General features: G+C 36.8%; 1 protein-coding gene across 34 annotated transcripts in view; it reads right to left on the reverse strand.

Moving 5' to 3' along the window:
- LOC306870898 (splicing regulator ARVCF-like) overlaps positions 1-27,832 on the reverse strand; it is a 201,784-nt gene that overhangs the window by 9,245 nt on the left and 164,707 nt on the right. For 18 of the 34 annotated variants that reach the window (XM_079418457.1, XM_079418454.1, XM_079418456.1 and 15 more), the window contains 7 exons: positions 27,162-27,279; positions 26,517-26,688; positions 22,948-23,019; positions 5,012-5,139; positions 3,163-3,313; positions 2,198-2,390; positions 587-698 (listed from right to left, as the gene is read on the reverse strand). In XM_079418457.1, coding sequence (XP_079274583.1) covers positions 587-698; positions 2,198-2,390; positions 3,163-3,313; positions 5,012-5,139; positions 22,948-23,019; positions 26,517-26,688; positions 27,162-27,279 — 946 coding nt within the window. Of the gene's footprint in view, positions 1-586; positions 699-2,197; positions 2,391-3,162; positions 3,314-5,011; positions 5,140-22,947; positions 23,020-24,475; positions 24,494-26,516; positions 26,689-27,161; positions 27,280-27,832 lie in introns of all 34 variants that reach the window. The other 16 variants (XM_079418461.1, XM_079418453.1, XM_079418459.1 and 13 more) reach the window with 1 other exon arrangement.

Raw genomic sequence — 27,832 nt, forward strand, 5'->3', positions numbered from 1 at the left:
AACCGTCAAGAAATGCCTGAATCATATTTCACTCTCTTAGGAAAACTGTATTGTGCATCAAGGAAATGAGATCTATTGTTATGACCATTATGATTTTTTTGCATTCTGGAAATAATTTGACTGGCAACTAGGTACAATAAATAATCTTAAAAACATTTGCTCTTACTCAACAAAAAATACTGTGAAGTGAAAAATATGTGAAAAATTTTCATAATAGAATTAATGTACATTTGTAAAATACAGCAAATATGAAATATACATCATGGCAGTATTTGTTTCCTTGAATATATTTGTAATAATTATTTTGATGACAAATGTAATATAACTTTATATACTTGTTTTATATTTTAAAATGTAAACAAAATCATTGTGTCTAGACAGGAATGCATTTCATTAATGAGAAGTGAGATGAGAGTTTGTTTGTTTTTTAAATAAGAATTTTGTGTAGATAATTCTAGATTTTCACAAAAATAACACTCTATAAGTGTGACCCGGACATTTCTTTACAAGATTAACCCTTCTCCACTTTAGAATTTGGTATAACTGATAAATCAGAGTGTTTGTGTGTGTTTATGCTTGGCTCTACCTGGAAGTGTGTTTTATTCCAGCCATCCTTGGTCAGGGCGTTTCTCAGCTCCTTATAGCCCCAAACCGTCTGTAGTACATGGGAAGCAGCTTTGGTCTCCCTTGCTGACTGGCTGCAATGCATAAACATGGAGGGAAAGAGAATTATGAGGAATCTAGAGCCCAGTGGAATAACTCTTCAATTTAAAGTCATCTATTCCCCTCCCAGCATCGCAGAGTCACTATGGCTCCAATCTCCAACCCCTGTGGCCACAGATTTCTCTCTTTTCACTTCATTAGCTTTTCCTGTGATCCTCACTTAATTACCAGGAGCCTACGACTTCAAAGCCGCATCTCCAGAGTCAGAGAGGGATAGAGAGAGGCCGTGTAGCCACTCTCCAGTCTAGCATGTACTCTTTAAAAAGTTAATCTCTCACAATCAATATTTAGTTTTGGGTAAAATCACGCTCAAGCCGAAAACGGTATAAATGATGTGAAGATTTAAACGAGGCCACATGTGGAAAGGATGGAGGAGGTTTGTTTAAAATATGGCTCACTCTCTGGAGGTCTCTGCTGCTTTTGATATCTACAGCACTACACCATTTAATATTCAGGTTTTCACATGCATATATTAAAGATGACGTGTGGTGATAAAAATAAGACACTTCAAAGAGAAGCAACTCCTGTTGCTGTTTTTCTCTGCCAGCTGAGGAGGACCCAAACTAACATAAGATGTTTACACAGATCAAAAACATGTTGTTGGTATACATACAGAACTAAGCGAGCCTTAAGAAATCATAACTGGTTGAAGTGAAAGTACTGTAGATAGTTGGCTTGATTTATAAATCAATTATAACACAGAAAGATGAAAAATAGAGGTTGAAGGGATTCCGAAAATTCTTAGTTAGATATAGTTCATCCGAAAATGAAAATTCTGTATTTAATTACTCGCCCCCATGACATTCCAAACCTGTAAGACTTTTGTTCATCTTCGGAACACAAGATAGTTTTGATGAAATCCGAGAACTTTCTGATCCTCCATAGACAGCAGCAATGCAACTACTATGTTAAAGGCCCAGAGAGGTAGCAAGGACATTGGTAAAATAGTCCATAAAATAGCATCGTGGTACTCTCCTGAAAGCATGGTGAAGATTGACACTCAAGAGAAGAATGGATGAAATTAAGTCCTTGTTTTTGTTTTCTTTGCACTCAAAAAGTATTCTTGTAGATTCATAACATTACGGCTGAACCACTGATGTCACATGGACTATTTTAACAATGTCCTTACTACCTTTCAGTGCCTTGGACGGTAGTTGTGTTGCTGTCTATGGAGGGTCAGTAAGCTCTCGGATTTCATCAAATATATCTTCATTTGTGTTCCGAAGACGAACGAAGGTCTTACGGGTTTGGAACGACATGAGGGTGAGTAATTAATGACACAATTTTCATTTTTGAGTGAACTATCTCTTTAAAATGTTAAAGCTTTTTTGATTTAATATTCTAGTTTCTTAAAACATCTGATTTGAGCGGAAATAAGAAACTTGCAATGTGAATATAGCTTAACTCTGATCAAAGGGAGACCATATATTGCGCCACTAGCATAATCTTGGTCTGTTTTCTGTTCCCTTCTTACCTGGTCCTGTTGATGGCAACTAGTTTGTCGATTGCTTGAGCAGTAATGAGAGAGCGGGCGTTCTCAGAGCTGTCAGTGATGATTTCATGGATGGTGTTGAGGATGGCCACCACTGTGTCCTCCTCCAGGTTTTTGGCTGGCCGCTGCTGTCCACTGGGCAAGTTGCTGACCAAGTCCCTCATGGCGTAACTCCCTGAGGATGATAATATAAAAGAATGAAAGATTCAGCTCTGAAAGAATGTTAAGAAAGTTGCAGTCACCCTGACAAACCACAAATATAGATTTATATTCAACATTAATTTACATGTCAAAGGAATAGTTTACCAAAAAAATGAAAATTCTGATTTTTCTGATTCTGAATTATTCCTAATGTCAACCTAACCCGTTCAACCTTTGTTCATCTTCCGAACACAAATCAAGGTATTTTTGATGTATGTTCAAGGCCCAGAAAGGTAGTAAGGACATTATTAAAGTAGTCCATGTGACATCAAGTGTTTCAACATTAATTTTATGAAGCTACAAGAATAATTTTTGTGTGCAAAGAGAACAAAAGATAATGCAAAGATGAACAGAATTTTAATTTTTGGGTGAACTACTGCTTTAAGTTTATTAACATTTAATGTTTTGTGTAAAAATCAAATATAAAAAGAACACCAAGTAAAAAAAAAAACAAATCTACCAAATTTTATAATGTCCAATGTACTGTTTTAAAGTGTACTGAAATGGGAAACAATTATTTTAAGTTGATAAAATATTTGCCAATAATACTTATTTTACTGTATGTTTAATAATACAAATAAAATAAAAGCAGCCTTGGATAGAATAAGCCTCCTTTCAAAAATATTATAAAATCTTACTGTCCCGAGAATTTTGTGAAAAACCTATAAGGAAAAAAAGTATTTAAGTATTATGGAAATATGTGTTTAACATTATGGGTTCTAATGATCCATTAATACTGCTCTTGCCTATGAGGTCTTTGTTGCGGCGGTCGATGGACAGGTTCCTCAGAGCGATGGCCACAGCTCGCACCACCTTGTCCGAGTCCGAGCGCAAGAGCTCGACGAGGATAGGCAGCCCTTTCTCCTTACGCACTGTCGCCCGGATATAGTTCGACCACTGTAGAAATGAGAGGAACAGACTGTACTAAGCCAGTGATTCTGACAGTCAGGTCAGCTTATGGTCAGCCAGATATGCAGCTCTGAAATCTTCCAGAACAGTAATATGCCTGTCTGAGTATGTTCGTGAGAAAAAGCTCCTCTATTCTGGGAAACTGCAATCCAGTAAAGAGCCATTTGTCCCTGTTAGACTTGTGTGCATTTGTTGCTCCAACCCCTTGAATCACAAAACCTTTATGTGACACAAGACATCTCTATTCCTCAGCCAGTGCCCCCGAGACATTAATTAAGTTATTGCAATGCCACACTATGGCCACTAGGAGATGGTAGCGAGCCTAGAAACACATTTGCAAAAAAAAGTAGGAAAATTAATAAATAAAATCTTTCAAATCCTCTTGTAGACCACATACGAGACATGCCCGTCTCCCTACAGCAGGGGTTTGTGATGTGCTAGGGACTCTGGATTCACAAGCACGCATGTGTCACCAGGCATAGAGATGAGGCAGGTCTGAAATGGTGTAACCACACAGAGAAGCTGTAAGCTTATGCAGGACTGCACTTCAGGTCCGACATGGAGAAAGAAGCAGGGTCAGGGCAGTGCAGTTTAATGGGATTTACTCTTGCAATAGGTGTATAGGGAGATGTGTTTATTAGGGGCATTTCCTCTTGACTTCTGCCTCAAGAGAGAAGAGAGCCCCACACGACACCGTGGCACAGACATGTCAAACTCGTAATTAAGTATTGACTAGGAATGTGTTCAAGGAGCACTGCAAGCAGACAAAAACAAAACATTACAAAGTAAGCTTTATGGATTTGCATAATGTCCTCTAGCAGACCAATCAGAGTTCTGTGGAGGTTGAATGGGCCATTTTTGTTTGAAACAGAGTCATTAAAGTAATGAAACTGGTAGTTGGGGATGAGCGTTAGTTAGATAATAATTAATAAGAAAAAAATAATTATATTTTTTTGTTTTGTTTTTAGATTTCAGCAGAACAGTAATAAATCAGACATAAATTCTTAAAAAATATATTTTAAACATTAATTGAATGTACAATAGCATGAAAAAGATTTGGGCCAGTAAGTATACTTTTAATCCGCAAGAATGGATTAAATTGATGAAAAGTGACAGTAAAGACTTTCACATTGTTTTATGTTTGCACAAAAATAATATAAAATGTGAAAATAAAAAATAGGAAATGATTCTTGAGCACTAAATCAGCATATTAGAATGATTTCTGAAGGAGCATGTGTAAATTACAAATTTCTATTAAACCGTTATTTTAAACAAAATAAATATTTAAAATATTACTGCCTTTAATATTACTGCAGCCTTGGTGAGCAAAAGAGGTTTCTTGTTTAAACACACACACACACAAATCTTACAGACCCAAACTTTGAATGGTAAACTATTTGCTCATAAATTGTCAAAAGATTCACACGGACAGCTGACAGAAAATAAGATGAGTGATGCCATCTTGACAACACCTCTAATTACTGTATGTTTCATTTCTATATTTCGATGTCCATTGGCATAAGCAGAAGAACAGAATACACTATTCTGAATCTCTAATGGAACCAAATAATCATGAATATAATTCTGATCTGGGATTGTTTTTTTTTTAAACAGATAAGAATCCGTTTCCAATTCCTGGTGCTTCCAAATTTATGTGCAGGAGGAATGTTTTGAGGAGACACTTACTGTCCACTGTCCAGCGCTGAGGTTCTGTAGAGCCCCGGCCGCTGCTTCTAGCGTGTTATAGTTCTGGCTTTCTGTAAGCAGGGACAGGTAGAGTCGGACCACCTCCGGCTGATACAGTAACTCAAAACCTGCACACGTATATGACAGATAGACAACAGAATTACACATAAAACACTGGTCAACAAAGTAGACGCATACAGATTAGCTATGGTTCGGTAAAAATTGATTGCATCTCCTCCTTTAAGTGTTGTGATGCACCTGGCGAAATGAAAAGTGGACAAAATGACAGGGTAGGACAAATGCATGATTATCACAACAGAGAAATAGAGACAGAAAATCAAAGACACTTCACTTTCACAGATACATTGAGCAGTTCAATAGACAAACTGCCTAAAAAAGCCAATAGCCTGATGGACGCTTGGCCTCTTGATAACAGCAGCCCAATCTCAGGCAGTGTAATCAGGGAGTCTTTCATTAAACATGACTTGAGGTCAGAAATCCAAAAGCAGAAGCTCCCTTTTGCTGATTCAGGGTCAGATACTCCAACACAAAATACAAAGACATTTTGAGAATACCCAGTTAGGTTGGAGACATTTGCAGTGATCGTAGGGAGTGGATAATTAGCTTCACTCTGCCTAAATGCTAAACGATGCCGGCGGACATATGAATCGCTTTATGCTACTCCAGGGATGTGACTTTTTGTGTGCGTGTTCCACATTTTCATACATAATCTGAGACTCTAAGAATTGCAAGATCCACTGATCTAACGAACACAAACAGAGAAAGTTCTCGTGTATTCCTGTGCTTCTCAATTTTACACTATGGAGATTTGACAGATTTTATACACCAAGTCGTGACTCAAAACAGTTTACTGAACAAAGTATTCATATAAAAAGGTATTACAACATATTAATTATCTATTTATTTATTTTGAGGATGAGGACAACAAACAACCAAAATTAGGTCCGCACTGACCTAATTTGACACTTCTACCAAGTGCAAAAATGTGTATTTTTGGTCTAAAATACATAATATTCTATTCTATTCATCCTAAAATTATATCAAACAAATTTGTACATCTGCATTCACATTGCAATAAAGAAAATAATCTGAGCTATTTTTAAGACACATTTTAAATTCAAAAATGAAAATACTGTCATTCTGTCTATTGTGTTCCAATTAATACAGTTTTGGAATGACATGATGTTAAGTAAACGCTGACAGTTTTCATTTTGGCGTGAACTATCCCTTTAAAATCAATTAATATCCACTGAAAGTTTCAAGTTTTGCGAGTTCCTGTCTGGGTCTGAGGGTAACCATTTAGTTCAAGGCTTCTACTGTGCAACCACCGCACATCCATCATGTTCACTTGAACTCTCTTCACGACTTGGCCTGGGCAAGCATTTAGCCAAGACTGAGCATGACGGATGTGTGGTGGTTCAACAGGCCGCCTTCTTTTTCACTGCCACGTCAAGATCGAAGAGTCTGGAGAGGTTCAAAGAAACCTGAGCAATGATATTCATACAAAAGCAGCAAAACTGCAACAAGGTGTAATTCGGTAACATGTCTGAAATGAGTTTGCACTGTGGTGGAGAGCAGAAAAAGACGGAAGGGCTGCCACACTAATGCTTGTTTGCTGGTGTGTGACTGCATTAGAAAAGCTCATCCACTGCCTGGCCCATCTGCACTTTCCAAATGTGCACCTAACACCTATAATTTAGAGAGGGAAGAGTGGCCTTCAGGATGTGGGCTGCTCACTACACATTTTTATTTTTGTCTGACTGATGGTTTGAGCGAAAGAACTGCCCTCGACTTTTTTTTTTTTTTTTTTTTGCAGTTTCCACACATTCACGACATCAATTACCATTTAAGGCTATTTTAAGTCTTTCTCCTCCCTACTGCTTTAAAATTCTTTTTGAGCGTGTTACTATGCTAAAAGACATCAGAGCAGCCTTAGAGAGCGGGTGTATGTACAGATTACCTAATGCACATGCTCACTTCAGTATTATGCTTTTTTACACAGCACTAAGTGCAAATTCATAGCCATTCAGATACAGAGCTATATTCTTTCTTTGACAATAATAGCACACCCTAATAAAAAATTTAGTCAACGTTGAAAAAATAAATGGTTTATATTGTGGAAAGATGACTGCCTGCTAAACTAGTCAATAAACACCAAATCAGCTAATTAAATCAGTTTTTGTCTTGTGGAGAAACGGCTGACAGATTTATCACTGCAAATGGAGGTTGTTCTCCGGATATGACCGACGTTGGTGTTAAACCCTACTGCAAAATTCCTGTTGAATTCATGACAGCACTTTGATATCTGGGAGACTGTAAGTCCACATTCCCCTCCTTGTGCAATTCTTGGAGGCCGGATTTGCCCCTGAGCAGTAGTTACGACACAGCACATTTTAAGCTGTGATTAAGAAATAGTTACCACAACATTCATCTTTAAGAGGGAGATCAAAACATCTCAGCTCTGCAAATATCATTGATTCCTGCCGGAATCTAAAGGCCACTTCTTTAAACAAAGCAAGAACTGCTGTATTGTGGGCGGTCACACACTTAAATGTCAAAGCCACTGTAGAAACTTCCACATGTCACCCCTGGTGCCTTATATGAATGTAATTTGCAATTCCAAGTGAAAAAGGGGAGGAATTACGAGAAGGATTCAGAGAGACATGCTCTTGCTTTTGTAGTGCTACTCTCTTTTGGTAGGTCAATTAAAATTGACACTAAAACAAACAACGCAACCCAGCTAAAAGGGAACATTTCTTTTAAAGTTACAAAGGAACAACCTGCAGTACCATTAGTAGAGTTCTGATTATCAAAGAAAAACATTCTCAAAACATTTAAAACCACAACTTTTAGAAATAATATCTGGAGAAACATTCTTTAAACAAAATGATTATGCAACAACTCCTAAATTACCAAATAACTGGCTCAAATCAGTGTTGTTATTGTTAAATAAAACTATAATTTTTTTCTTTTGATAACTGAAATAAATATTAGATTACAAACTTAAACATATTTCAGTTAGTATTTCATTTCTAATTTTGGTAACACTTTAATGAGTCACTTATCAACATTAATAACATATTGGCTGTTTATTAGTACTTATAAAGCACATAATCTGCATGACTATATTGTACATTCCTAATACTAGCCATTACCTAAATTTAACAACTACCTTACTAATTAAAAAGCAGCAAATTAGTAGTTTATTGAGACAAAATCATAGTAAATGGCTTGTTAATAGTGAGAATTGAACAGCCTAATTTTTAAGTGCTAAAAATGACTTAAACTGTGAAAGTCAAAGAAAAATTAAAGCTAAATAGAAATAAACAAGCAAACAAACAACAAAAAAGACAACATCACATTAAAAATCATAGAACTAAAATTAGAATGAAAACTGATGGTAAATAAAAGTTACAAATCCTAAAAGTTAAAATAAAATAAAATTACTGTTGCTGGAGATACAAAATTGGTGGTCTCGGTACCGGAAATATAATTCAAGGCTTCTCGGTTTACAATGAAAAGCATGTATACTTGAATTTGTGAATACAGATGATGAGAAAGAAAGAATGGCTTCTCCCCTGAAGCGTCTCCAGAGGGAAAATGAGTCATGGCCATTCAACTCCAAGCAGGCCTGAATGACAGTCTACCTTTGGAACAGACTCTTTATGTGATGCTTTGTGAGTTGAATCCACAAAGTGGCAGGAACGTCAAATGCCAACAGACAGCACCAAAAGGAAGGTGGTAATGGCTTACAGTCAACATCACAGCACCCGTGCTCGTATGGGCTGCCCGCAGAGACAGGAAGTAGGGTAGTCTGCAGGGAATAGGACACCAACAAAGCACCTTTCTTTTCTTTCTCATTCTGCACCCCTTATCCCTCCACAGGCCACTGAAACAGAATGGACAAGCCTGTCAAATATTTGATTCTCTCTGGAAATGCTTCTTTATAGATTGAGAGCCTCTGGCCAGCTCTTCAAATGCTCTGGTTTTTCCTAAAAGTGGCATCTCCCTCTCTCCCCTGTGCTCTGGCTGGCCAAGTCCCACTGTGATATCCCATAACATTTCCTGGCTGCTGAGACCAGCTTGTCACCGCTCACCCAAGGAGGCCTTTTTGATTCCTACTTGCCCTCAATGGCTCGTATTATGTGGAACGTCAGTCTTCAAACCGCCCTTCCTAACAAGAGATTTTGCCTCTCTATTCATCCACTCGCTTCACCCCATCCTTCAACTGACAAAACTTTTCAGTTTAATTACTTTTCTATGTGAATAATATTGAGACTGCAGTGTTGAACTAGAATTACCAGAATTATTTCTCCAGGTTTGTGTGGGTCTTAAACATGTTGGGCCTCCGGGTGAAGGAGATGTTTATTTGAGGCACAAAGCTCGCAAAGAATAGATTTGAAACAGCTGTGAAACCTTTTGAGCAGCTATGTATAAAAGAATACATTGTCAATGTCATTGTAATAATCTATATTTATGTCTGGAGATGCTGATGGAGTAGACACTGGCATGAGAATCCAGAGTCTGAAATTATTAAAAATATATCCGTAATCTCATATTTTTCTTCGGTCATTTAAAAAAAACAAAAAAACCCTGACAGGCTGAATGTGTCAAAACCTTGATCAATCTTCCACAGACCAAAATAATGGGAGCTGCTAAACTCGTTCCGAGAGATGCATTGAGATATCAGTGCGAGAGAGAGGAAATTGAATTGCGTTATTGAATTACTAAAGATCTAGAGGTCAGATAAAGTCCAGAATTAACCCTGCATTTTTTTTTTAATACTACTACTAGTTGAATAGCCCAGGGTTGAGGTGTGTGATTGAGTGAGTATTGAAGAGGTAGGAGGAGATGAGGAAATAAGCAACTCTGTGTATAAAATTCAACTGTGGAGTTGAAGCAGGCAGAGGAGGAAATGATCATAGACAAGCAGTTCAAAACAACCCTTGCTTCAATCACCCAGGCAACCAACTGTCCAACCGCACTAGCAAATCTATTCATTAATAGACTTTTAAGAAAGAGAGCGAGAGAGAGAGAGAGAGAGAGCGAGAGAGAGAGAGAGAGAGTAAAAAGGAGAGAAACTAACATCTCTAGGTGACAAAAGACTATAAAATGCTATATAAATGCTTCATTTAGCTCTGATCCAAACCTACTATGCTGCCTACCAAGAAAGCATTTTAAGCCATCAGAGGTGCACTTTGGAAAAATGCCTACTATATACACTAGTGTTCAAACGTTTGGGGTTGGTAAGATTTTTGAAGCTTTTTGTAAGTCTTATATGCTCACCAAGGCTGCATTTACTTGACTCAACAGTAATACTGTGAAATATTATTACAATTTAAAATAACTGTTTTATATTTTAATATATTTTACAATGTAATTTACTCCTGTGATAGCAAAGCTGAATTTTCAGCAGCCATTATTCCAGTGTCATGTGATCCTTCGGAGTAGAATCAAAAGCATTTATTTGAAATATATTTTGTAACTTTGTAAATGTTTTTACTGTCACTTTAGATCAATTTAATGCATCCTTGGTGAAAAAAAATATTCATAAAAGTCTTGCTGACCCCAAACTTGCTGCGGCCTATGTAGCATACCTGCAAACTCAAAAGAGGTCAAAAAGGTGACATAGTTCGTAATTTAATCCTTCTCTTTGTAATTTATTTTTGCAGATTTTAATGTTCACATTAGAGTGCGCATACTATCAACAAACTCCATCTTTTCACTGCAGAGGAAACAGAAGCTGCATCTGAAGTGGCTTTAGATGTATTTACACAGACTGTATGATGAAGCTGAGGAGCCATAAATGCATTTACACCAAAACATTATTGATTTTTTGAACATGAAAGTTGAAAATCACCAAAGCACCAGTAGATGAGGTAAATGACTGTTAATGAGTGTAAATGGCGGTAAATGACTTGTTTTAATGAGCAAGTCATTAGTCATCCATTCAAACGGCTGATTCATTCAAAAACGAGTCAAGTGACTACTGTCTTTATGAATGGGTTACTGAATCATTAACTCACTTGATTCGTTCAAAAACGTGGATTCATTCAGTAACGAAACTGCTGTGTTGCTCTGAGACACAAAACAGTTCTGCTGTGGCTTTGATTGAAACTTCGTCAGCGAACTTGAGTAAAAACAGTCAATATTGTATTACAAATCGCGAACTTTGTGTCTGCCTCACTCACGATGAAGTAGTTCAACACCAACAACATGTTTACATGCGGATGTGAGTGTAAGTGTGACAAGCTCGTGAGAGGAGTTGTTTTCGATTTAAAGCAGCAGCGCGCAGACCGGTCGGCGTTTCACATCAAAGTAACACGAGAGCGATTTGTAAGTGTGCGGAGCCGTATGCTTTCTGTAGCTGTCGTGGTGCTTTGATGGCATACAGCGATCGTTCTGCGCGGTGCTGCTTCAAGTCAAACCGAGAAAGGGACTTTGGTCGAACACACTCCTGTCTACGAGCTTGCAATTTCTCTCTCTCTCTCCGCCCAGACCTAAAAAAAACTAACAAAAAAAACAACTCTTCGGATCTAGACGATTCACATAAATGACATGTTTTGATTCAAAACAGCGAATTTCGCCGAAAAGCGACTAGTTTGTAGATATGTGTAGACTGAAGAGGCAAGGCAGCTCTCTAGGTTTTTGTTTCTGTCTAGGCGAAATTGAGAGGTTAAAAGCATGAAGGCTGTTCCACAGCATCCTGGGAAAAAAACACTCTATGGACAATAAAACCTAATTTGGTGTTGTAAAGGCTACATCTTTGGAGCCATCTTCCACTAAAAAAAAAAAAAAAAAAAAAACAGTTTTTTGGATTCACCTTTAGCTCTGGCTCATTTAACTTTCGGCTCGTGCAATGCATTGAGAATGAAGGGAGCGAGAGATGGCATGCAGAACACACAGCAAAAGCACTTAACACGATCTGCGCTGCGAGGAGCACTGCAATCTCACAGCACCAGTGTTATGATCTCACTATATGATAATGGTTAGCAACGTAAAAGTACAAATTGCCCAGTGAATACCAAGTGAATAAATCTAAGATTAAATAGGACGGAGGCATTATACATACTGATTTCAAATCAGTAAAAGATAGATGCCTACAGGCTAAATGCTCACGGCTGATGTAGATTGTGTTTTTATGAAAATACACAGTTTTTTCAAAATGTTATCCACTGAGAATTTTTTATTGTCTATCTTGTCTGACAGAAATTAATATTGAGTTTCAGTGGTACAAGACAAAAACCAACCATGTTGTTTGAACAATCTGTTATGAATTCTGGGGACGGCATCTGTCAGTTTTTGATGCTGTGAATACCCCCCCCCCCCCCCCCCCCCCCCCCCACACACTCTCTTAAACTCTATTCCAAAACCTAGTGGGCTGCTTTGCCACCTACTACCTAACACAGATGCAGCATCCTAAGACAGCATCCTAACTGTCATCAAAGCCTCACGGGTGACCAAAGTGGAACGCGTTACAGATGAAACTCCAGATGTGACAAAACTGGCGCTCCACGCAGGAGACTTGCAATTGATTTCAATGCAGTTTGGCATTAGCATTTTGCTAAAAGACTTAATAGGCATAACAATATATCACACATATGTATTGTGTAAAATATATCATATAACTACACTGGCTATTTTGGTCACACTTTATTTTAAGGTCCAGTTTATATATATTCATAAATTATGCGGCCTTACAATTTGACCAAAACAAGATGTTTTGAGGCAGCATAATTATGTTGCTTACCTTTTGGAACAGCATTGGGTGTGTGCCAATGATGCCTTAAAATGCTGACTCTGTAGGCAGCTTACTAAACAGATTAAATTGTGTGTATTCACAACAGCGGCAGTCTTACAAATTCCTCTCACTTTCTATTTCTTGTATGCATTCCTCCTCCTCTAACCTTCATCTGTTTCTCCCTCAGACTCTCGGGCTGACACTCTCTCTCTTCTAGCTGAATAGTGTCTTTGTTAGGCTTGTTTGAGTCATTGCTGGGATGCCGGTAGCGGATGATATGTCTGATCTGCTTTGCCTGGAGAAGGATGTCCCGTCGCAGGCTTTTTGTCATATCCCATTCTTCACGACCCACCTTCCTGCCATCCCATGCTCGAGCACATGATAAATAATCACAAGCTCTCTCACATGCGCCACATCTTTTCTTTTCTCCATGGCTCTTCATCTCGCGTACACAAGTCCTCCGACGCCTCATTCTTCACTGGCACAAAAAACCTGGCTAGTGTGTGCCACAAATTATAATCTCAGGAATGAAGCAGAGTCTTCAGACAGGCTGTTTACATCCCCTCGCTCCTGCATTTTGCAAATTACAATTTTCACTTTAAAAAGTTAATTTATAAAATGGAATGTTTGCAAAACAGGAAACAATAAACGCTGGCAGCTCTTTGTGTAGATGCCACTGACGGCTTGCCTAGTAATCTGTGCCTAATTGCATTCAAGTATGTGTGCGTGTGTGTGACTAAAGCATCTCTCTGTGAAACAGAAACATCCTCTTCTGGCTGAAAAGCAGCACACAAAGGCCCCGATGGGAGGGTAAATCTCACTCTATTCCCTCCCGGTAGTTTAATTCAGCCCTGTAATTATTGCCTAAGCCATTAGGCCAGTGAAGAATGGTTTGCTGCATCACGCACAGATGTTGGGTAATATTATGAACAAGCCCTCGTCTACTCAGCCAGTACAATAATAGAACAGCAAAAGTAATAAACAGAACTATTATTAATAGGTTTTAGTAATAGACATTGAAAATCAAGTCCAAACAAATGATTTACTGATGAGGTTTTATAGTGGACAATGGCTGCTTCGGCTGGCTCATTTTCACATGCGTTGTACCTGCACCAATCACATACCCATTAGACGCTGCCTAACAAACAATAACATATGAGCAATGATGCATATCATCTATCGCAGGGGTGCCCAACCCAGTTCCTGGCGGTCGACTGTCCTGCAAAGTTTAGCTCCAACTCTAATCAAACACACCTGCCTTTCATTTTCACGCGATCCTAAAGACCTTAATTAGTTGCTTCAGGTGTGTTTGATTAGAGTTGCAGGACAGTCGATCACCAGGAACAGGGTTGGGCACCCCTGATCTATTACATCCATTGGGCACCCCTGATCTATTACATCTTCCATGGCCTTCCGGCATCAAGTGCTACTTGCAAGCTCTTTCAAAAGACCCTTATGGAAACTAGCATTTTAGACTGATCTGGGATTAGATCACTGCCCAAGTCCTAAATCGGAGAGCTGTGACAGAGGATCCGCCCTCATTCAAACGATAACGGACTCTGCATACCCATCACTGATCCCAGTCCAGTGGCCCAAAAGTGGGGCGTGAAAATGTTACGCTGCTGAAATAGCTTGATCAGATTCACATGAGCAGTATGCTATGCTGTTCTGAATTCAGCCAAGTTATTTTTCTTCTCTCCTTAGCGAAGACCGCTATTTCCTGTATTACTTTTTTTTTTTTTTTTTTTTAAGTAATTTTATTCAGCAAGGATTAAATTGAGAGAGAGTCCTGTGAGAGAAAAAAATTCAGCAGCAATCAATTCAGCCTATCAGACTGATCACTGAAGGATCATGTGATACTGAAGATTAATGGCTGCTGAAAATTCAGTTTTGCCATTTTCTATTTTTAAAAATATAAAGGTAACACTTTACAATAAGCTTCATTAGTTGACATTAGTTAACAACATTAGTTCACGTGAACTAAGCATGAACAATACCTCTATACAGCATTTATTAACCTTAGTTAATGCACTGTGAACTAACATGAACTAACAATGAATGACTATTTTTATTAACTAACATGAACAAAGATTAATAAAGAGTGTAATAAATGTAGTGTTCATTCATGTTAATTAATACACTAAGTAATGTTAAGGAATGACACCTTATTGTAAAGTGTTACCAATATAATATTCACTGTAATTTTGATCAAGTAAATGCAGCCTTGGTAAGCATAAGATATGTCTTTAAAATACATGAAACATTACTGATCCTAAATGTCTGAATGATATAGTGTGCATTCACCAGGGCTGTGCTCAAAACCTTTGGTCAATGACTTAACAGATATATTTATAGTAAGGAAACTGACTTCAAAGACTATGTAATGACATGAATAAGGATCTAGAACAAATTAAAGTGAGTTTGAGATAATCCCAATAACATATTTCATGAATACAGTGCTAATTTCTTGGTAGAAACTGTTCCTATTTTTCATAACTGTCCAAATTATAAGTTGACAAAATTACATTTATGAATTCACATTTTTATTTCCAACCGTTCCATCAGACTGAATATTTTTAATCTTTCTACCAACCACTGATCCGCACAAAGTGGGATGTCACAGGCAGTGAAAGATGAATTATGCTGCCTTCAAAAATTACCCAAACATTTAGAGTTGGATGCGACTTGGTCACTCTCTATACTGCCTGGTTTACAAATTATTTTTCAGGTTTTGGCCAAAACCCTGGTGTTCTAAAGGCCTAGGTATGGTATGATGATACCTGGTCATCACTAGGACAATAAAGTATACCAAAAAGGGTCATAGGTCCCTTCCAAATATTACCTTTTGTGTATGCTTCCCTTCTCATAATTGTAATAAATATGATGCAAACTTGTATATACACAAATTTCATATTCAAATACACAGACCATCTAAGAAAGACTTCAAGAAAATCCTGATCTTCATCCTTCACATGACTCTATACTCTCTCCAGGCTTGCACTGCTTCTCAGCACCATGCCACATAAAAGCTGCTGGTCCTTTTGTTGATCATGAGCTATGGTACAATAGAACCAATATTGTCAGCAGCGGGTGGGATAATGACCGGCAAGCGACAGGATGGCACCGCCAGTTTTCTTTCACAGACTGGCACCTCCATGTTTGGCACACCCAGAAAATTCTGATTTTATCAGCACCCCAAACTCAGAACAAGAAAGACGAGCTGCCAGGAACATTCTATGTGTATATTTTATCTTTGAGAAGAGCTGGGTAGCTGTTAAACTATATCAGGTCCACCTGATGAGCACAAAAGTAAGCCATTCCAGTGTGTCTCCAACCAGGCTATGATGATGAACAGCTGCAGTCATCTTCTGGCAATTTAGTTTTTACTTACAGTCCACTATCAAGAGAATGTAATTTCTAACACTGTGCCGTTTGAGATATTATCTGGGTGCTAAATTCCATGTGGGCGAATAAAGATGCTGCAAGAGGCTGGAAGCTCGACACCAGGTGGGATGGGATTGTTCCTGCATGATGAGTCACTCATTCTGTGTTTTTTTCATATTTTTCCATCAAGTGAAGTTTTCAAATTTGATATTTAAACATCAAAAACTATTTTCAGAGTATTTTGATTTAGTCCAGTATATATATATATATATATATATATATATATATATATATATATATATATATATATATATATATATATATATATATATATATATATATATATATATATATATATATATATATATATATATACACACACACACACAGTGGTGTGAAAGTGTGTTGGCCCCCTTCCTGATTTTTTTATTTTTTTTTGCATGTTTGTCACACTTTAATGTTTCAGATCATCAAACTAATTTAAATATCAATCAAAGATAACACAAGTAAACACAACATGCAGTTTTTAAATGAATCATAAAAAAACCTTCATTTAAAAACTGCATGTTGTGTTTACTTGTGTTATCTTTGATGTATATATATGTATCTATGAAATCTATCAGTAATTAGAAAGCAATCCTGCCCCTTGTCAGTGGAAATTAATATTAGTTGATTCAGTTCCAACTGATGGCCTATAAAAATGTGTCTCATGACCAACGTGTCACACAAGAAACATTTCATGATGGGTAAAAGCAAAGAGCTTTCTCAAGACCTTGGCAAAGTTATTGTTGCAAAATATACTGATGGCATTGGTTACAGAAGAATTTCTATACTTGTGAATGTTCCAGTGAGTACTGTTGGGGTCATAATCCAGAAGTGGAAAGAACATAATTTCACCATAAACCGGCCACGACCAGGTGCTCCTCGTAAGATTTCTGACAGAGGAGTAAAAAGAATTATCAGAAGAGTTGTCCAAGAGCACAAGGATTACTTGTGGAGAGCTTTAGAAAAACCTGGAATTAGCATGTATAATTGTTTCAAAGAAAACAAAAAGTATTACACCCAACTGCCGTGGCCTGTATGCACGCTCACCACGCAAGGTTCTATTGCTAAAGAAAAAGCATGTTGAAGCTCGTTTAAAGTTTGCTGCACAACATTTAGACATGCCTATGAAATTCTAGCAGAATATAGTCTGGTCAGATGACACCAAAAATTGTACTTTGGAGGTCAAATGGCACTGCACATCACCCCAAAACATCATGGTGTAGCACTGAATGTAGAAAAAATTAATGTTGAAGAAAGGATGAATGGAAAAATGTACCGAGACATTCTTGATAAAAATCTGCTGCCATCTACCAGGATGATGAGGATGAAATGAGGGTGGACATTTCAAACTCTCAATTGGTTTCAGAGAAAGAAAGTAAAGCTGCTAGAATGGCCAGCCAATCACCTGACTTGAATCCAATAGAAAATTTAAGGAAAGAACTAAAGATCAGAGTTCATAGAAGAAATGGAACCTTCAAGGTTTAAAGACTGTTTTGTGTGGAAGAATGGGTCAAAATCACACCTGAGCAATGCGACTAGTTTCTCCATACAGGAGGCGTCTTGAAGCTGGCATTACCAACAAAGGCTTTTGTACGAAGTATTAAATCAATTTCAGTAAGTGTGTTCAAAACTTTTTCACTGGTTCATTCCATTTTATTACACAGAACTTATTTGTATTGTTTTCTTTGTAAGCATGGATTTTTTGGGTTGTTACCAACATCTGGTGAAAATTTCATGTCAACAGCACCTTTAGAAATATATTTAATGAGAAAAATGGTGACGTGTTCAATACTTATTTACCCGCTGTGTGTATGTATATGTATATATAATCACATACATATGAAGAGTTAATTTGCAAAACCAATAAACACCACTTTAAAAAAAGGGCTGATTGCCGTGCATTATTCTCCACATATAGCGCGTTCTGAACCCTAAACACATATTGTCCACATTCAAGGCATCGCGAGTTCACGTTTTACTGCAGAAGCCGACAAGCGCCCTTGTTGTTTTTGAACAGAAGCCCATAAGTCCAACTATATAAATATAAATAAAGGCAAATATGGTTGAGAAGCAAAACCACATAAAGATTTTGTTATGCATTAAAACAAATGTAAAATTATGCTTAAAACAAGAAAAAAAAACTTGCAAATGGGGTAAAAAATTAACAAATAAAAATATAAAAATATAAATAAAGGACTACATTCTGTTTCTATATTCTATATTATACATTCTCTGAAAACAAATGTTATTATCTTAAACAATTTGCCAAGTAATTTGTAAAGAAAAAATATAAATCAATAAAGGATGTTTAGACATTTTTACTGGAAAACAAGATTGAAATACTCATTTAAAAAATGCTTTTTTTCAGTGCAAAGTCAGGAAAAATGTTTATTTCAAAGTCACAGAGGTGTCTCCCAGCATGTGGGAGAAAGACATCGTTGACAGAACGAGAGCCAGATGAGGCATGTCAGCATAAATGTGAAATGTACAGCTCTGATAAACAGGGATGTCGGTAGAGAGCTCGATTTCATTAACAAAACATCAGTGAAAAATATGGCAGCTTCGGTTTTAGAGCAGAATACCTAATCCCAGCAGAGACAGTTTCCTAATAGAGGACTCGAATGGATAACACAAATGGATTTCTCAAGTGTAGATTGCTATAAAACATCCCAATTAAGAATGTTGTTCCTGTTGTTAAGAAGCTCTCTAAATTCAACGGAGGGTTCAACAACACAGCCACCAGGCACGATGGGAAGATGCTGTTCATAAGTGAGCCGTCTGTACCGCTCAGCTCTGTTTGGAGGACATGTACATCTCCACACAGAGTGAACTGTCAACAGGGGCAAATTAAATTAGATATGGAGCAATGCAATGAAAGACGCACACAGGAGAAGATTAAGAAAGCATATTATCTGTACCTGCTGCTTGGGAAAACTTGTCTAATGTACAAACAAGTGCTTGTATTTTTGTGCTGACAATTCTACAAAGAAAAAAAGATTAATCTCTATAATTAAAACTCCTAGAACTGGGAGCTTCGAAAGGTATTACCACAGTCTAATCAACAGGCAAATACACAAAAGCATGAATTTATTAGAAACTGCTGAGTTGGAACTAAGCAAATTCATTAAAGAGTTGTGCCATTTCAAGTTCAGCACAAAAACCTGTCTCCTGCACTAATCACTAACATTTCAGGTGCTAAAAGCATTGAAAAAAGTGCATTGGGAGTTTATCACGCCTGTAGTCTTATGGGAAGCAGGCAGAAAATGTTCATTTAAACAATGTTTTTGAACATGATTATGCTGCCTTCTGAGAGCTCAATTTAGATAAATTGTCTTTTAAAAAACGAAATCCCTCCAAGATGGCAAAGCTGAGAAAAATCATAAATATGCTTTCATTCACATCAACTGTTTTCCTCATTTTTTGTGTGCACCATTTATGCTAATTATAGCATAGAGTCATTATCTTAAAAACATGCTAACCTCAAATTCTATTGCAATCAGTTGTGAGTCACGTCACCTGTGCACTTCGTGCAAGCTCCTTCCTATTTGGTCACTTAAAATGTTTCTTTTCAGTTAGGATATTATCTTTATATCTACCATTGTAAACGGTAGACAACAATTCAGCTCAGTAGGCTTTGGAATAGAGCTTAGGTTTTCATTTGAAAGGTTTCACAGGTTAGAGCCTGTGTAAAGTGTGCTGCTCAGGGACAGGAGGAACCACAGCAGAACGAAGTAAACATAATTCATCATCACTTCCTCCACCTGATGTCATTATGTTACAGGAATCAGAGGGCTAAAAAAGGAATAAGCCAGAGAGGGGGGAAAAATGACATGTAATTAATTCATAGTGTTTTCATCTCTCTCTGGACGTTTTTATGAAACACAACAATGGCTTCACTGCATTGTTTGGAAGGAGGGCTAAGAAACACAATAGGCGCACTAATAGCTTCTCTACATGAACTGCACATTCTGTGACCTCTAGCACAGCAAATGCCATTTCAGTTAACACCAAAGAACATGCACTCATTACCTCTGCTCCGAAACCTAGTGAGCTGCTTTTAAGGCATCACAGGCACCCTCAATAATCTAGATGCTTGGTGAATAAACAATGGCTATGTGCCTCAGGTTCAGCTAAGCGACCAAAATCCCTCAACACTGTCACAGTGGCCTCTCAAGCACACGTTGATGAATGGATATACTGTATCACTTGAAGAATCAGGATAGAAGCAGTCCCAATGCAGACTAACCTCTGCTACCCTGCTCTTTTTTATTGCATATTAATCCCCAGGTGCCAATCCCATCTGAAATCAGACCAGACTTACTATTCATCTGCTCTCTTGCACAAATGTGAATCCTTTTGTATTCATAACACTCTAGCAAAGAGTCAGGAGAGGTTATTTTCCTGTTCCAATAAGTGCAGGTTTATGTCTTATGTCTAAAACCATGCCCAGTGCTTTCAGAGGCCTATATATAAATACCCTTATGTATCCATCAGAACCATTTTTTATACAATATAATGGGTTAGAAATACAGTCAGAGTAAATTGGCATTACAAACATCATCTTCCTGTTTAAAAAAAGGCTTTTAATGTGTCTTTTATCATTTAAAAAAAATGTTTTATTTGTGATAGTTAACACCCCAAAAACTAAAATGTTAAGTGGATCAGGAGTCTTTTTTTTATGTGTTGCCTCGGAACATCCTGTAAATATAACATGTACCACAAGACAGAAAAATAAATAAATACACTTTTTATCACTGAGCCTTGAAAAAAAAAAAAAAAATCATTTCAATATAATCCCCATTCTGCATGTTAATGAGAAAGAGGCCAATTAAAGAGAGACATGAAATGCTATTGACTTTGAACAGCTGCCATTAGAACTTTATGAAACTGCTGCTCGAAGCTCCTGACCAGCATCCATTATTAACTCAAGAACATTCTGCGAGAACAAGGCCTTTTGAAACTTTTAAGTAATATGTGGCTGTTGTTTGCATCTGGAAGGTCAACTGGTCTCAAAGCTGTGTGAGCAAAGCGAAAATACACACCAGTAGACACACACACAAAAACAAACATGGCTTTGTTGAGTTGTGCGATAGTCAGCAGCACATTCTCACACGGATGCATCAACATTCTCACAAACACTCTGTGTCCACAGAGAACTCTTGCAACACCAGTAGAGTCAAGATGTACTAAAGGGTTTTAAACCTAAATACTGCAGAAACGTATACTATTGTTCAAAGGTTTGATGTTGGTAAGATGTTTTAATGTTTTTGAAAGATGCTTACCAACGCTACATGTATTTGATATTTTTTCTATTTTATATAGCTTCATTCTATTGTTATAAACTTGGTCAGGGATATCAATCGCACTAAAACACAGTCTATTTAGCACTCTGCTGCTGAGGATCACGGCTGTGTTTGTCATAATGATAAAAGGCCTAGGCAGAAGAGTACTGTAACCTGATACCTGGGATTCCCAGAGGATCTCCGTATGCTGATGCTCAGTGCACTCTGTGCAAACAGAAACTCTGCTCCAAAACCTAGTGAGCTTGCTGCCTACTGCCTACTAAGGCAACACCCTAACAATCATGGAACCTTATAAATGACTTGTCTGGAATCAGCAGCAACTCTAGTGCAATAGTAAAAAAAATAATAATAATAAAAATAGTACAAATGTTTTCTTGAAATATATTTTTATTTACTTTATGACATGTTAGCACTGAAGGTGCTAATAACGTTACAGTTTAAAATAACAGTTTTCTTTATTTTAGCATATTTAAAAAAAATTTGTGATGGCAAAGCTGAATTTTACTCCAGTCCTTAGTGTGATATGATCCTTCACAAAACATATATATACACATATATACATATATATACACATATATATATATACATATATATACACATATATATATATACATATATATACACATATATACATATATATATACATATACATATACATATATATATATACATACACATATATATATATATATACATATACATACACATATATATATATATACATACACATATATATATATACATATACATACACATATATACATACACACATATATATATATATATATATATATATATACACACATATATACATATACATACATATATATATATATATATATATATATATATATATATATATGTTGATTTTATGCTCAAGGAACGTTTCTTGTTAATGTTGAAAACCGTTGCACTGCTTAATATTTTAGTAAAAATTGTGATGCAGTTTTTTTGGGATTATTTAACGAGTAGAAAGTTGAAAAGAACAAGCATTTATATGACAAAAATCTTTTGTAACATTATAAATGTCTTTACTGTCAATTTTAAATGGTAGTGCATTTCGTCCATCTCGTCACCATCTTTATTTTATCACTGAGCTTGTAACAATGCAATCTGGGATCGTCTTTACAGTAAATTTGTCAGTACTGCCTTAGCACACACCCTCAGTAGGAAGCTCACTAGGTTTTGGAACAAAGCTTTACTTCCCATAAATCTGTGCACTACAACCCTCAGTAGTCTAACAGTGTGTTGGCCATACAGTATGTGATATTTTTAGACTGCTTCTTAATGGATTTCACTTCCTAAAAGCAATGCACCTGCCTTTCATAACTAGATTTTTTCTTTTTGAGAGCGACCAAAGAGTAGGGTCTTTTCCTGTCCTTTTTTCAAAAGAGTGACAGCTTAAAGATGTAATAATTCTGCGGTGTCAAAAGAAGACATACCTTTAGTGGGTTCTGTGCGCTTGGGTAGGTCCAATGTGTCATAGTTTTTGTCATGCTCTCCGTTTTTCCTCCCTAAGTCAAGAAGGGGAAGACAGAGTGAGAGAGAGCGTGAGGGAATGAGCCAGAAAGAGCAGTTGTAAGTGTCATTCTATGAAAGACGGAATTTACTGAAAATGTCAAGTAGACCCAATGTATGAAAATGTCAAGTAGACCCAAGTCTCAGACATACACACAGTCACAGACGTGCCACACATAAATCTAGCTACTACACAGATATGCAGAGACAAACTCTTGACACCAGCTCCCAAGAGTGGGAACCCCCATTAAAAATGCAGAGCCTTTGTCATGGAGGAAAACTCTCTATAACAGAATGAAGTAATGAAGACCACTATCCCACATATGATGAACATGTCATCTACAAATGAACATTCTGCCATTATTTACTCACATTCATATTGTTCCAAACATATTTGACATGCTCCAAAAACAACAAAAAGCATCTTAGAAATAGTCCATATGACTCACATGCTGTATTTCAAGTATTCTGAAGCCATAATATCACTTCAGACAAACACCAAAGCCATTTTTCTTATTTGTGCAAATTACATATGCACATATTCAAATTTGGTAAATTGCTAAAAATGGCATAGTGTAACCCAATCATGATGTACCACATGTGAACATGCTAACCTCTGCAGTGGAGAGGAAGATTTAGAATGAAAATTAAATAATCTAAAGTAAGAATTTTACTTGTTCTGTAAAAATCTTTAAAACAGGATGAGTTTACTTGAGAGGGAACCCTGTTTCAGATATTGGCAAGATACTGGCAGAACTAGTTTAAAAGTAAAAAATCTTTTTTTCAAAATTTGCCAGTGAATTAATGAAGTCTTAATATCTTATGCAGTGATGCTTCTGATGTAAATTGATCTTATTTAAAGATTATAACTAATAAACAAGACAAAAATCCAAATAAGATTAGGATTTTTATTTTATTTTTTGCAAACAAAGCTATTGCATGTTTTCAGAAGACTGTGAACAAAGTGAACACTTTTTATGGATTGTACTATGTTACGTTTTGTCATTTTTAGCCCTGGGTCAACAATCACTTTTGTTATGAAAAAGGACAATGTGAAGATTCTGCCTGACATCTCCTTTTTGTGTTTTCAAAAAGAAAAAAAAATCATTTGGATCAACATGAGAGTGAGTAAATGATGACATTTTTCAGACAACTATCCTTTACAGCAATGGGCAAAAGGACAGAAAGCAAAAGCCAGGCCTCATTAACAGATAACAGCAGACACACAAACATCTATGCCAGCTGAAAGGGGCTTTGAACCAGCTAAATTGGCACAGGTTTGACATTTCCTTGAGGAGAGGAACACTGGCCAGTCGTTTAAGAATGGAAGGCGAAAGACTGAAAGAGGGGCAGCGATGAAACATTTATTCTGATGAAGATAGAGGGAGGCATTTTATAAGTGTGTGCTGAGAGAAACAGACAGACAGAGGAAAAGCAGGAAGAGACACTCACCTTGATTAAACCATTCCTCTAGAGTTAGCCAACGCAGGAACAGCAGCAAGACCAATGAGGGGAAAAAAGCAGGCAGGGAAGAAGAAAGGACATTCAGAGAGTGTGTGTATTAAACGAGACAGAACTTATTTGCGAACCACTTAAAAGTGAAAGGAGACAGAGTTTAATAAAATGAAGCAAGTACAAAGTAGAGGAGAGAGTCAGCTCCATTAGTTCCCGCAAGTGAAGATTCCAGAAAGAGGACAAAAGAGTTTGCGCAGCTTTTTCAACAAATTCACTAAATGGTGACAAGAATCTTAGTATATTCACAGACTTCATGCATCATCGTGTTCTGCAATGCTGTCAGCACAATTCATAATGTAATACTGTTTTCTCAGCGTGGCTGCAGGGCTGCTATACTGGACATTAACATAATCATTCTTCTACGGTCAGTTTTAAGGCCATCTACTGTGATGGTAGAAGAGAATCGGGCTGAGCAATTTACTTAGTGATCTAAACTATCAAAGGCATGCTATTCGTCTAGCCACTTGAAAAACAACACATTTGGTTTAATAGCACAGATATTTGAAAGTCTATGACCCCTTTGAGTGCCGAACATAGCTACTGCTAAGTGGAAACACAAAGAAAGGGAAATATTTAATATGACTTAAACAATTGGCTTCAGTAATACAATATGATATGTACACTACCATTCAAAGTTTGGGGTTAAGAAATGTTTGTGAAAAAGCTATCTTATGCTCAGCAAAGTAAAATTGATTTAGAGCAAATGAAAACAATTCTTTTCTATTTTAATATATATGAAAATGTAATTTATTCTTGTGATGCAAAGCTGAATTTGTGAAAGACATTACTCCAGTCATCAGTGTCACATGATCCTTCAGAATTCTTTCTAATATTCTGTATTGCTGCTCAAGAAACATTTCTTATTATTTTCAATGCTGGAAACAGTTGTGTTGCTTAATATTTTTGTGGAAACCGCGATTTACTGATTTTGATCAAATTACTGTCTCCTTACTAAATAGGATTTTTTTTTTTTTTAAATGAAGAATATCTTCCTTTTGACCCCACCCTTTTGAATGGTAGTGTAATTTAAATGACATTAATTAACATATTCTAATAATTAAGAATAAATACAGCATAACCCAATTTCCAATCATGTCTAAAATAACAGCGGTGCAGAAATGACACATTTTCTGCTTTAGTTTGTGGAAAACCAACACGGCAACCTAAACTTTTGTGTGTTTATAGCGAGAGTGTCAAGAGTTTCATGTGCAAAACTAAATTATGCCTTTTAAATCAGGTAAGTGTCCAAATAGCTTGCTGGGAAAGCATCCCTTAATGCTTGTTAGGGGCATTTTCTGGTGTAAATATAGGTCACTTGCATCTTCAAAGTACATCTCCAGGGCTGCTGACAGATAAACAAACCTCATTAAAAAAGGTCCATGAGGCACAGCATGACATCAGTGCCGTCATATTTGCTGTTTACCCACATTCTGCTCCTTTGCCTTGTTTACTAAGTTCACGTAAAGGTCTGTTCAAGACTCAATTCACTAACTGAAGTTATCAAGAGCTTTCACATCAGTTCATATAAGAGAGAACAAAAATAACTAGTCCAAGAAAATGATTAAAAACCTTGAATCAGCTCTCTTATGTAAAGAATGAGTACCTGAACAACACTCAGCAGTTAAAAAGCACAGTTTCAAAGAACTGATTCAACTCATACATATAACAACACAGACAGTGAACCTACACCCACATCCATTTAAAAATGAATATAGATTCAACATTGATACTCCAGACACACACTTCAGTTATGAATCATGAGCCACAGGCCACATATATAGAGTCTCAAGCTTCATTTTGCTTCCTAAAACAGTATCTGCCAGCACTGCTACTTGTGATGTTGTGTAAATGCTAGGATCATACTGCTCTCTGTGAACATCAGGCTGTTGATGATCAAGGCTCAGTGATATAAATGTGCTCAGTACTGTTTAAGAAGTATAAAGCACATAGATGAAATGAAGAAGAATTCAATAATGACCTTTGGCTTTCTTTCCTCCGAAGCAGCCTGCATCATCTTTCTTCTTCCTCTGAGTGCCAGCAGAGCCAGGGCCCTGAAGAGCTGCGGGGTCCTGGAACTTCTCAGCCCCTGGAACCTCCTTATGCACGTGGTAAGACAGGTTCCTCATGATGCAAACACAATTCTCCACAGACTAAGAGACAGCATGAGAGAAAAACAGAAAGAATTAAATATTTTTATACAATAATAATTGTGCCAGCCAAGTGGTACTTACATAGCTGCACTGGTTTTATGTCTCATAATACAACAATTTACATGCAAATCAATATTTTTTGTCAGTTCAAATATTTATATCATAAGTACATATATATACACAATATATAATATGTGGGATAATGTACAGCCAGGCAGTCATTATTGCAAAAAAAATAAAAATAAAAAAGAAACCTTTAAAATGACAAGACCCCTCCGCTCTACATTACGGTCCTGATCAATTGCCTGGGTTTGTTTTGTTGACAAGCTAACACCCCTTTATTCCTTCCATATTTATGGCAGTGCTCTCTGAAGTCTGTTTTTTTTGTGTGTGTGACCTACCAAATGTAAATGAAACCCAGAAAACAATGATAGATACAGGCTCCAGCTGCTCTCTCGGCCGAAGACACTCACTTTGTTGTCCATGTCCTTCTTTCCCACAGCCGACTGCAGCGCATGCAGCAAGGCATCTACCAGCCCCTCACACTCCCTCAACCGTCTGCGCGCCTCTGCACCGTCTGAGCTCACATTCCTATGGCAAACAGCAAAAGCATGAGCAAGCACAAGTAATTTGAACTAATTATACATCATAAGCTGACACATTAAACATTTTTGTTGATGAAGCTACTTTGAAACTGTAATTTGCCAAGCTACAAACTAATCATAATTGAAGTAGTTAAACTTTAGCCAAACTGCTCTTGCAGAAGTAGTTAGATACAAGATACCAGCTACTGGCATTAAGAAGTTAAGAAACTGTACCAATATCTTTGAAATATGCAAAAATAGATATTATATTATTATAATAATAATACACAATTCATGTAATTATTATTATTGCAATTTATAATATATAAATTTAAACAAAAATCACTTTTTTAAAATCACTTTCTTTTTAAATAGTCAATGTACTGTTTGTATGAATGGATTCACTAGAATGAGCCTGATAAAAGCTTTTTTTCTTACAAGAAATGTTATTACTTTATTGTGGTAATTCACAGATTTTGGTTGGAAAGTGTATGATAAACAATATCTGGTAACCCAATCCAATTAAACTCACATTCAAGCCTCATTCTGATCTAAGACCT

The sequence above is a fragment of the Barbus barbus genome (assembly GCF_936440315.1).
Source record: "Barbus barbus genome assembly, chromosome: 6".
NCBI lineage: Eukaryota > Metazoa > Chordata > Actinopteri > Cypriniformes > Cyprinidae > Barbus > Barbus barbus.